General features: G+C 45.1%; 1 protein-coding gene across 2 annotated transcripts in view; it reads right to left on the bottom strand.

Annotated features, from left to right (window-relative positions):
* Nucleotides 1-1,658: 1,658 nt before the first annotated feature.
* The window catches only part of LOC137095139 (HUWE1-associated protein modifying stress responses 1-like), a 38,286-nt gene continuing 27,552 nt past the window's right edge, over nucleotides 1,659-12,392 (bottom strand). For both annotated transcript variants that reach the window (XM_067461439.1, XM_067461440.1), the window contains exon 4: nucleotides 1,659-4,952. In XM_067461439.1, the coding sequence (XP_067317540.1) occupies nucleotides 4,708-4,952 (245 nt within the window). In that variant the 3' untranslated portion in view covers nucleotides 1,659-4,707. The remainder of the gene's footprint in view (nucleotides 4,953-12,392) is intronic.

The following is a 12,392-nucleotide window of genomic DNA, read 5'->3' as shown; positions in this document are numbered from 1 at the left end:
CACAGAGGCTATTTAACTTTTTCTGGCCGCCAGGGGAGCTGTCGCTTTCATCGTCCATCTGCAACACTGATGAAGTACTTACGCATTCCCCGCATGCTTTTGCTGGAGTGCTTTGCTGGAGTCCATTGACCACCTGTGGGCTGGACTTTTGTGGAATTGATAATGCAAATTTCTGATTGAAAGTGTTGCCTCTTGAACTCTTTACGTCCTGCCGTGAGAACAACTCTTGTGTCATTTCCTTTACAACTATTTTGTGGGATTCATCACAAGCATCATTGCAAACCTATTTTATTTTCTTAATTTGAAACTGATTCCTTTTAGTGATATTCCTGAAAGTCTATAAACTAATTGTGCTAATTATAAACATCGTAACAGGACCTACATTTGAACAGCATCAGCACTCCCACTTCTATAGTGATTAACGCTTTCTGGAAGTTTTTAAACAGAGACTGGGTGGCCATCTATCTGGGGTGCTCTGACTGTGCCTTCCGGCCTGGTTGGCTGAAGGGGGTAGACAGGATGCTCTTTGAGGGACCCATCTTCCTCCTCCTCAGCACTGCTCATTTGTGAGGAAAGCATTTTTGACGCAACACATTAATGTGTCCCAACACAGTTTGGAAAGGTCTGCACTGCACTATTGGAAATCATAAGCAACTAAACGTGGTGCTCCCCCACATACCTTCCACGGTTTAGTCAAATTATGTCCATTTAGATCAGAGCTTCCCAAACTCTGGCCTTCCAGAGGTTTTGGACATCGTATTCCCAAATCCCTGACCATCAGCCAAGGCCACAGAGGTTTCTGGGAGCTCCAGTCCAAAACACTTGAAGGACTTGCATTCAGGTTTCAACTTACCTGTTTGTGTGAAGAGACAATCCACAGTACAAAAAATGAAAACAAGCAAAGGTGAATTCTTCAGCTATAACAATCTACCAAGTCCATGCAACTACCTTCTAATGGTTGAGGCAGCCTTTTGAAACGGGACTACACAGAGAGATTGAGATTTATGTAAGGAAATGATCTTTGGGGGTCTTCTGTCCATAAAAAAGATAACATCACATTTTATATGAAGTTTTTTTTCTCCTTGTTCTTTTGCTGACAGATGCTCTTGATTATGGCTCCAGTCTCCTAAATCCTTTCATCATAGATGCCCCATATCCCACTGTTGACTCTAATTCATTTTTAAGACAAAGGAGCAAACTGCAGGAGTCCATTTTCCACCAATAAAAACCAGACAGCACTAGAAAGCAAATGGTTAGTTGGTTGCTGAAAGGCAGAGTCCTGCAAATCACAAAGTAGTAGTGCTGTTCCCGGATGCTTGCAGGAGAGGAAACATACCTCAAAATGAACTGTCCAGGGATGGTTGAGGGCTACAAATCCCTTTGCATCCCTCAATGAAAATGGATAGAACTATCTCCAAGGTATAAACCTGAAAAACCGTATCCTGGGATTGAGACGTCTTTGTGACACTGAGACTCAAGAACCAGCCATGCCTGTTTTCGCTCAGGAGCCAAACAATCTACAAATGAAATTTGCTCCTTCACCTCTATGCAAATTGCAGACAATTCCCTACTCCTTTTATTTATTTTCCAGTGATGTCACAAAAGCTAGAACAAAGCGGGGAGGGGAGGAATTATGAATTAAAACAAGCCAACAAGCATTTGGTTGTATTTGATTTGATTTTATTGGGGATTTAAAAAGGTATCTATTTCTCCAGCAGGGTAAGTCACATTTGAGGATTTGCAGTTCAGTTCCAGACAAAGGGAGGAGAAAGGGATCAGCTTTGCATTACTTCACTATAGCTCAAGTGTTTTTTTATTTTTAATATTTTAAATTGAATTTTTAGTAATCTGCAAGCCAAGCTCAGCTTCAATGCAGGATACACTATTATGTAAAAATCTGCCCCACATTCATGTTAAGTTTGGTTTACATTGGAGAAGGGAGGGGAAAGAGATGAGACAAAGGATCACCAGAAGGCATTTCATTCAATCGAGTCAGATTCAGAGAAAAGAAAATAGCAGAACGGCAGACTTATTCGGCCCCAAACCAAACCTGAAGCACTAAACCAAGAACGGGTTCCTCCACAAGTCAAAACCGATGTGACCTAAAGAGGAAATATCCCACATCCAAGCTTTTATTGACATCTGTATCCGAGCTGGATTTTGGCAGAAGGCTGGTCATTTCCAGCAGCATGTTTTATCCGGTGGTTTAAGGGGGGGGGGGGGGGTAGTAAAAATGAACCTTGTTGCAGGCTCAGAAGCAAACCATGAGCAGAGACCAAAGCCTGTTTCGTTTTTCTCTTTACAAACAGAAACAAAAAAATCAATGGCACAAAAATGATATAAAAACACTCGACCAAAACTTTTGTTCAGAAGAGACAAAACTAAAAAGAAAAAAAAGCAAAGCTTCCAAAGCCACGAATGAACACAGGAAGTATTACATTTCTATTTGGGAGGTTCTGAAGGAGGACGACTCCAACATGACAAGATCTACTTTTGCCAGGGACTTTATCTCATCCCATTGTCTAGTGTGAATTATGGCAGAATAAACCAATCACGGATTGGGAAGAAATAAGCTCCCCCCACCCCCAGTCTTTATTGAAATCCCCCCAAAACTCACCTGCTACTCACATTCTGTACACCTAGGAAGTTCCTCAAAGGAAAAACAGAAGGAAGAATAGGAAACTATCTGTCCCTTCCACTCCGACCACTATCAAAAACATGAGCTGCTTTGCCTTTCATTTGGTTTCCATTCAATGAAGACCTTTTCTTTTTGACTTCCAGATTCCCTTCTGCCATATTCTTTTGGCAGAAGGAGTTACTTTCTTGGGGGCAACCCATGGCCTTAAAACCACTGCGGCACACAGCAAACTTCAGTGCAAATCCAGAGAGATTCAAAAGTCTATGACCCAAGAACTACAAATGTCTCCTGGTGGACAACCGGCTGGCCCTATCCTTCTGAAAATGTGCCAGGAATGTGAAGTGTTTCTTGTTTCTCACAAACAACTAGACCCACCCCAGAGCTGTTCTGGCACTTCCCCAAAAGCAAGACTTTAAAAAGCTATGTGAAGCCAACGGAGGGGAGAAACAAGGTGCTTTTCTCAATGTGTGTTTTTGGCCTCAAAAGATGGAGGATTATCCCTATGCTCCAAGTCCAATGACAAGGACCACTTAAGGTTGACTATCCAGTTGCAGGGCAGCAAACTCAAAACAGCATTCGTACAGCTCCTCTTCCAGTCTCTGTCTGTGTCCCTAATGCTCCTATCTCTTCTGTGCTCTCCCTGTTTCCCAAAAAGTGGAGGGTTCAAAGTCAAGGCCTATTTACCTTGGCTGCACATTTACACCTTCTTATTGAGTCCATGTCTGCCTCCGAAAGAATAAAGGGAGATTTCCCAAACCAGCTTGGCCAGAGGCAGCCAGCAAAGGCCAAGGGGACTATGTCTTTTCTTCTTCCTCCTGGCTAAGCCTTTGGGACATCTTCCACCAAAGCGACCCCATGTGTGCCGTTCCTTTCGTGGGACTGCAAAATGCCCCCAAACACAAAAGAAAGCAGCACCGCACAAGCCTCAGCTGCTGTTTATGAAAGCAGCTCAAAAACAATAGAAAAAACAACACCCAATGTTTTTCTCTGCTTCCACCCATCCTTTCTCCTATCCACTGATTCCGCGCAAGTGAATTCCTTGTCCTAAAAAGAAACATACAATACATATCTGTCATACCTAAGCCCACGTTCTACTGCTACAGAACTACTATGGGTCTCCAAGGTTTTTCTCAATCTCTCCTTCTCTTTCTGGCGTTTGTAAGGAGTTCAGACGTTTGCTAGCAAGAGAAGACTGAAATGGTGATAAAGACGTATCAACCAAAAAGTAAGCTGCAATTTAAAAATGCTGGGAGGAATAAACCGGTGCCGCAACTTCAACGTGACCGCGCACAAAACAAACCCAATACTAAACTTCTGGCCTAGTTTAGTATCTGATCCACAGCCATCTTTTACAACCAACTGCTGCAAATTGTGGAAGAAGCAACTGGCCAGAACTTAGTATATAATTCACACTTACTATGTAAGAAATCATGTGCCTAGTAGAGCTTTTTAGGGAATATATATATACATATATACACACACATATATATGCATATTATAACTTACATATAATATGCATATCTATCTATATAATATGTGTGTGTGTGTGTGTATACACTTTTTTAAAAAGGAAGCCCACAGGTTCTGTCACGCCAAATCATGTTTCTGACACTGTTGCCAAAAGGGCCATACCGCTGAAGCAAATACTTAAACACAGCAAGAAATAAAGGACAAAAAAGCATGTCTACTACCAAATAAATGTCTGATATTTCCTTTTTTTCCCTTTGAGAGTAACAAGGTCACTTTTCGCTTTGGTACAGGTGCCCGTTCTGCCTGCAATGGGCTTCGCCAGCCACGACACGATGCTGGATGTCCTCTGCTAAAAAATCTAATTTGAAGGAAGCCGAAGTCAGGAAAAGACTCAGTAGGCAAGCTTTCCTTTATGGCAAGTATTGATTTCTTTCTCTATTTCTTTCTTTTTCTATGACTTGGGAGGAGAGAGCCTCAGGTTGTGATGCTTTCCCAGCAGGCTGCTGAGGATCCGGTGGCTTTCAAGAAGCATGACGGAGGGGTCAGGGGAAGAAGAGGAGGAGGAGGGCCAAGGAGGGGGCACAGAAAGGGTCTGCCGCTTAGATCATCCGGTTGCGTTTATGGGTCGGAGAGTCCGTAATGCCGTCGCCGCACTGGGCTGAGGTACGCTTTCGAGTTCCACCATTGTCCAAATGGAGTGCCATTTCTTCGGATATGAAAGTGTTCAAGTCAACGTCATGGAGTCCGTTTCTCCTCCTGCTCCCACTGGAGCCACTGCTCATGTGAGTGGGAGAGCCTGGGGTGCTGGAGCGCACGCTGATGCTCGCCATCGCACCACTGAGACCTACAGGGAGAGAGGGAGGAGAAAGAGAAGCATACGTTAGGAGGGCAGCAACACTGATTTTCAGAACCCATTCCTCAGGGCCCTTTCACAAAACACAACTATAGACTAGGACAATCCCACCTGAACTGCCATGGCTCCATGCTATTAAACCCTGGAATTTACAATTTAGGGGGACACATTTAGGCACTCTAGTGTCTCACCAAACTGCAAGTCTCTGAATTCCCCTAGGATGCAGTCAAGGCAGCTGAAGTGGAATCATGACATTATAATGATGTTGTGTGAAAAGGGAATAAGATAATAAGCAAGTTTCCTAGAGGCATTAAGGGCCAGAAACTTTTCATTTTGGGAAAATGATATTGGAACTCAACCACATCCTGCACAAGGTTATAATCCTCATCAAGGAATTAAATGAGTGGATGATTTAGATAGGGTGTATTTGTCTGCCTGTCTTCCTTTCTCTCGTTATATCACCTGTCTTGATAAAACTGATACTTCTCAGGGACACGCTTCCTTTTCTGAGCACAAGGCAAGCCTGAGCCCTCTGTTTTGTTCTTCTCCTGTGAGCATGGAGACAGACAAGATGTCTGCTGTGAGTGAGTTAAATAACTAGGCCCTGTTTACTTACCTGTTAAGTTACATAATTCTTTAAAGAAAGTATTTAATAACTTTGAAAGCTTGACTCTGCTCCTGAATTGTTTAAGCTGGCACTAGCAGCTCCTGATCTGCTGCTAATGCTGTTGCCACTTTATCTTTTTTTAACAGTTTCTCCTTTTTGGAAACTACCCACTGTCACCCTCATGCCAGAACACAGAAGTGAAGAGAAAACACGAAGCTAAAGAAGTGCCCCCCTCCCCCCAAGGTAGGTCAGGACAATCATTTAATGCCAAGCAGCCAAAACTGATGTAGATGTTTGAGTTCCCTAGACTTCAGTTTCTGGTCTAGACTAGAGAAAAACAAGCCATTTGTAAAACCCATTGCATGCCCATCAATGATTTGCAGCCAAAACACTCCCTAAGACTGCAGAAAATTCTTATGAGAGATAAAAAGTTGACTTTTCTGGTCATGTGGTATTGCAAAAAGAAAGGCAACCCACTGGGTACATCTTCAACAAGAACACTGATGACTAGGCAAGGAAAACAACCACAAACTGGCTGGCACAACGCAAAGAAAGGAACCGGGACCATCCTCTTCACTGCTGGCTGAGCAAAGCAAAGGACATAACCGAAAGGAGCTGCCTTAGGAAGCATTTGGCACAAACAGCTTGCATAACCTGCTCCACTATGTTATTTCCTGCCAGAACAGTAGCAAAGTGGATGCCTTCCCAGCCGATGACAGCTCAAACCCCATACTCCAGATGACCCTCAACATACCAATCTAACAGTTCACCAACAGAGTGGGGCTCCACGCTCAGTTTGTCAATAGCCAGATTCAGCTCAGGCGTCACCTATCTGGGCGCCATTCCTTTTGTTACCCTTCCCCAAAGCTGTCCTGAAATCAGGGAATGATTTATGCACAGAATGGGTTTGGCTGAGCTCTCCCAAGAATTCCAACCTGACTCATAGGTCCAAAAACACTGGGATGAAATTGTGTCATGCCAGCATGCACTGTAGGGCTCGGAAAACCCTGCTCCATTAAATAGCTGAATTGTCCTGTCTAACAGCTGCCACAATGGTACTTAATGGGTGCCAATGGTAGCTGGCCTGCAAGATCCCCGCAAGCCAACAATGAAGAAACGAGATACAGGCAGAACCAAACACAAAGACATGTGCTGGACCGGAATCCAAAAGCATAACAGAAGGAAAGAAGAAACCTGAGTCACTGGGTAGAGATGTAGTCAGAGACACTTGATGGAGAGCTGCCCAAAGAAGCTCCTGCAGTAATTTGTTTACTTAGAAATACCTGAGATGCTCCACTTGGGTCACCTATTTATTAGGGCTGGGCGGTTTCGTTCGTTAATTTTGTAATTTGTTAATTATTCGTTATTTTTTTCATTTACAAAATGATATTGAAATATATTTTCAAACCCGGAAGTGTTTTTCAATACCGAAACGGCATCCTCCGTCTTTTTTACGAGCTTCCGCCCGTTTCGGAAATGACGTTTAAGGATGGAGGATGCTGGGTGCGCCGGGAGCCAATCCGGCGCTCCCAAGCACCGTGTCTCATTCTGATTGGGCAGGCTGCCCTTTAAAAGCGGCTCCACGTGGCCACATTGCTCAGTCTGGGCTGAGGCGAGGAGCCGGGAGGTGCGGGAGGCTTTAAAGCGTTGCTGGCTGGCTGCTGTTGGGAGTCGGGACTAGGGAGAGCGAGGAGGGTGGGAGCAGGAGGCATTGCTTGCTTGCTGCTCTTGTGTGTGTGTGTTTGTCTTTGTTGTTGTGGCTGTTTTGGTGTGGGAGGCTTACTTGCTTGCTTGCTTGCATTCATTCATTGCTGTGTGTTGGGACTCGGGAGAGCGAGGGCGGTTTAAGGAGCTGGGAGCAGCGGGGAGGCATTGCTTGCTGCTCTGCCTGTGTGTGTGTTTGTTTGTCCCTGTTTCACCCAGTTGTTGTGGCTGTTTTTGCCCCACTACAGGGCAAGCATTTTGTTAATTTTCTATTTTTAAACTTTTTCTGCTAAATATTTCTTTTCTTAAAAAATATTCAAAAAAAAAGAAAGAAAACCCTTTGGCGCGGGGGTCCGCCATCTTAACGAATCGATTCGTTAATAATAACGAAATTTCGTAAATATCAAACTTTTTAAAAGGAAAATTTCGGAAATCTTTTAAATATCGAAATGCAAAAAACCCCAAAAAACGAATCGATTTTAGAAACAAACTTTTCCGTTGTTACCCAGGCCTATGGCAGGTCTGGAAAATAAAGGGGACACATCTGGAAAGGCAGAACCCCAGGGAAATTAATTGAAACAGAGACATTTTCGTCAAACTTAAAGTATAAACTATTCTCTACATCAGGGATCCTCAAACTTTTTAAACTGAGGGCCAGGTCACAGTCCCTCAAACTGTTGGAGGGCTGGATAATTTGAAAAAAACAACAACAGATGAATTCCTATGCACACAGCACATATCTTATTTGTAGTGCAAAAAATACTTTAAAACAATACAATAATTAAAATGAAGAACAATTTTAACAAATATAAACTTATTAGTATTTCAATGGGAAGTGTGGGACTGCTTGTGGCATAAGGTCTCTGATTGGCCAGCCTCAATTCCAAAATTCCGAGATGACAAAGAGAGGAAAGGAAAAGGCCAGGAGGGGCTGGTCAGAACATTACCAATACAGACCAAACTTGGCACACAGAGCCCCCATGACCCCCTCGACATCCTACTGCAGTTTGGAGAAGGATGAACCATGGATGTTGGGACTTGCAGTACCATCACTCACATTCTGAGACCGCTGTTAACCTCAAGCAATGACTGATCAGGACCAAACTTGGCACATAGACCTCTCATGACCCACTTTACGTCCTGGTGTGGTTTGGCCGGGGATGAACCATGGATTATGGGACTTGCAGTACCTTTGCTCATTCTTGAGACTACTGCAACCCTTATCCAATTAGCGATAAAGACCAAACTTGGCACACTGAGTCTCCATGACCCACCGAGACCCTCATCTAATGACTGATGAAGACCAAACTTGGAACACAGAACCCCCATGGCCAACTCAACATTCTGGTGAGGTTTGGGGAAGTACAGACTATGGATGATGGGACTTCAAGTACCTCCGCTCACTTCCCAAGACTGCTGCAACCCTCATATAATGACCGATCAAGACCAAACTTATTTATTTATTTATTTATTTATTTATTTACTTTGCTTATATACCGCTGTTCTCAGCCCAGGGGCGACTCACAGCGGTGTACAACATAGGAACAACAAAATTCAAGACATAGTATAAAAACAATTCTGGCCCCAGAGTGGCCGTTGGTGTTGGGGGAGGGGCGCTGATGTCACAGGGGACAAGATGGCAATGTCCTCCTGGCTCCCCTTCTTTATTCTGGCCCCAGAGTGGCCGTTGGTGCTGGGGGAGGGGCGCTGATGTCACAGGGGAAAAGATGGCAATGTCCTCCTGGCTCCCCGTCTTTATTCTGGTCCCAGAGTGGCCGTTGGTGTTGAGGGAGGGGCGCTGATGTTACAGGGGACAGGATGGCAATGTCCTCCTGGCTCCCCTTTTTTATTTATTAACTTGGCACACATGAGCGACTCTACATCCTGGTGCTGTTTTGAGGAGGACAGTCAATGGATGATGGGACTTGCGGTACCTTCACTCACTTCCTGAAACCACAGTGACACTCATCCAAATACCAATAAAAACCAAACTTGGCACAGAGAGCCCCCATGGCCAACTCAACATTCTGGTGAGGTTGGCACAGAGAGCCCCCATGGACAACTCAACATTCTGGTGAGGTTTGGTGAGACTATGGATGATGGGACTTGCAGAACCTTAACTCACTTTCTGAGACCGCTGTGACCCTCATCCAATGACTGATCAAGACCAAACTTGGCACACAGAGTCTCCACGACCCACTCTCCATTCTGGTGCAGTTTGGAGGAAGGACCACAGATAATGGGACTCGCAGTACCTTCATTAACTTCCTGAGACCACTGCGAGCCATATAAATCACTGATAAATAATCAACCTTGATACACAATTCCTTTCTCAAATAACCCTGACAGCGCCGGGTCCCCAAGCTAGTCTATATTTATATCTATCTATATCTATCTATACATATAATAAAGGTGAAAGTTTGTATGTGGAGGGCAAAAGTGTGGCGGTGCGACGGGAGGAGTATGTGCCAGCGTTTTGATTGGCCAGCCTGAAAGTTCCAACATTCTGATTGGCTGCCACAGTGGTGCTATTTGCATATGGTCTCTGATTGGCCAGCTTCAATAGGAGCCCCTGGTGGAGAAAAGAGTTCATGGCAGAAACGAGAACATGAGAAGGAAATTTGCATATGGTCTCTGATTGGCCAGCCTCAATTCCAAGATTCCGAGATGGCAAAGAGAGGAAAGGAAAAGGCCAGAGGGGGCTGAGTCAGACAATTACCAATACAGACCAGATTTGGCACACAAAGCCCCCATGACCCACTCGACATCCTACTGCAGTTTGGAGGAGGATGAACCATGGATGATGGGACTTGCAGTACCACCATTCATATTCTGAGACCGCTGTTAACCTCATCCAATGACTGATCAGGACCAAACTTGGCATATAGACCTCTCATGACCCACTTTACGTCCTGGTGTGGTTTGGCTGGGGATGGACCATGGATTATGGGACTTGCAGTACCTTTGCTCAATTCTTGAGACCACTGCAACCCTCATCCAATTACCGATAAAGACCATACTTGGCACACTGAGTCTCCATGACCCACTCTACATCCTGGTGCGGCTTGGAGGAGGATGCACCATGGACGATGGGACTTGCAATACCTGCACTCCCTTCCTAAAACCATTATAACTGCCAACAATGATGGATCAGGACTACAATTTACACAGAGAGCCCGCATAACCCACTCTACATCCTGGTGCAGTTTGGAAGAATTTGACAATGGATAATGGGACTTGCAGTCACTTCACTCACTTCCTGAGACCACTGAGACCCTTGCCAATGACTGATGAAGATCAAACTTGGCACAGAGAGTCCCCATGACCCTCTCTACATCCTGGTGTACTTTCGAGGAGGACAGACAATGGATGATAGGACTTCAAGTACCTCCACTCTCTTCCCAAGACTGCTGCAACCCTCATCTAATGTCCGAACAAAACCAAACTTGGCACACAGAGCCCCCATGACCCACTCTACATCCTACTGCGGTTTGGAGTAGGGCATACCATGGATGATGGGACTTGAAGTACCCCTACTCGCTTTCCGAGACTGCTGCAACCCTCAACAATGACTGAACAACATCAAACTTGGCACATAGACCTCTCATGACCCACTTTACGCCATGGTGTGGTTTGACTGTGGATCGAGCATGGAATATGGGACTTGCAGTATCTTCGCTCAATTCCTGAGACCACTGCAACCATCATCCAATTTCCAATAAGAAGCAAACTTGGCACACCGGGTCTCCATGATGCACTCTACATCCTGGTGCGGTTTGGAGGATGATGCACCATGGATGATGGGACTTGCAATTCCTTCACTCACTTAGTGAAACTACTGAGACCCTCATCCAATGATTGATAAAGACCAAACTTGGCATACAGAACCGCCATTACCCACTTTCTCTAATAACCCTGGCAGCGCCGGGTTCCCAAGCTAGTATATAATAAAGGTGAAAGTTTGTATGTGGAGGACAAAAGTGTGGCGGTGTATGTGCTAGCTTTCTGATTGGCTGCCACTGTGGTCTCTGGTTGGCCAGCCTGAAAGTTCCAAGATTCCGATTGGCTGGGCAGCATTGCTATTTGCATATGGTCTCTGATTGGCCAGCTTCAAGAGGAGCCCCAGGTGGAGAAAAGAGTTCATGACAGAAACGGGGACATGAGAAGGAAATTTGCATATGGTCTCTGATTGGCCAGCCTCAATTCCAAGATTCCAAGATGACAAAGAGAGGAAAGGAAAAGGCCAGAGGGGGCTGGGTCAGAACATTACCAATACAGACCAGACTTGGCACACAGAGCCTGCAAGACCGACTCGTCATCCTACTGCATCCATGGATGATGGGACTTGCAGTACCATCGCTCACATTCTGAGACTGCTGTTAACCTCATCCAATGACTGATCAGGACCAAACTTGGCACATAGACCTCTCATGACCCTCTTTATGTCCTGGTGTGGTTTGGCCGGGGATGGACCATGGATTATGGGACTTGCAGTACCTTTGCTCAATTCCTGAGACCACTGCAACCCCCATCCAGTTACTGATACCTCCACTCCCTTCCCAAGATTGCTGCAAACCTCATCTAATGAGCAATCAAGACCAAACTTGGCACAAACAGCCCCCATGACCCACCCTACATGCTGGTGCTGTTTGAAGGATGGACAATGGATGATGGGACTTGCAGTACGTTCACTCACTTCCTTAAACCACAGCGACACTCATTCAAAAACCAATAAAGACCAAATTGGAACATAGAGCCCCCATGGCCAACTCAACATTCTGGTGAGGTTTGGGGGAGTACAGACTATGGGTGATGGGGCTTCAAGTACCTCCACTCACTTCCCAAGACCTCTGCAACACTCATCTAATGACCGATCAAGTCCAAACTTGGCACACAAAACCCCCATGGCCAACTCTCCATCCTGGAGCAGTTTAGAGGGGGATAGACCACAGATAATGGGACTCACAGTAACTTCACTAACTTCTTGAGACAACTGCGAGTCATATAAATCACTGATAAAGACCAACCTTGATACACAATTCCTTTCTCAAATAACCCGGGCAGCGCCGGGTCCCCAAGCTAGTATATAATAAAAGTCAAAACTTGTATGCGGCGGATGT

This window comes from Anolis sagrei, chromosome Y, assembly GCF_037176765.1.
Source record: "Anolis sagrei isolate rAnoSag1 chromosome Y, rAnoSag1.mat, whole genome shotgun sequence".
In the NCBI taxonomy this organism is placed as follows: domain Eukaryota; kingdom Metazoa; phylum Chordata; class Lepidosauria; order Squamata; family Dactyloidae; genus Anolis; species Anolis sagrei.
Note: the sequence above shows the minus strand (reverse complement) of the source record. Positions and strands in the feature narration are given on the sequence as shown.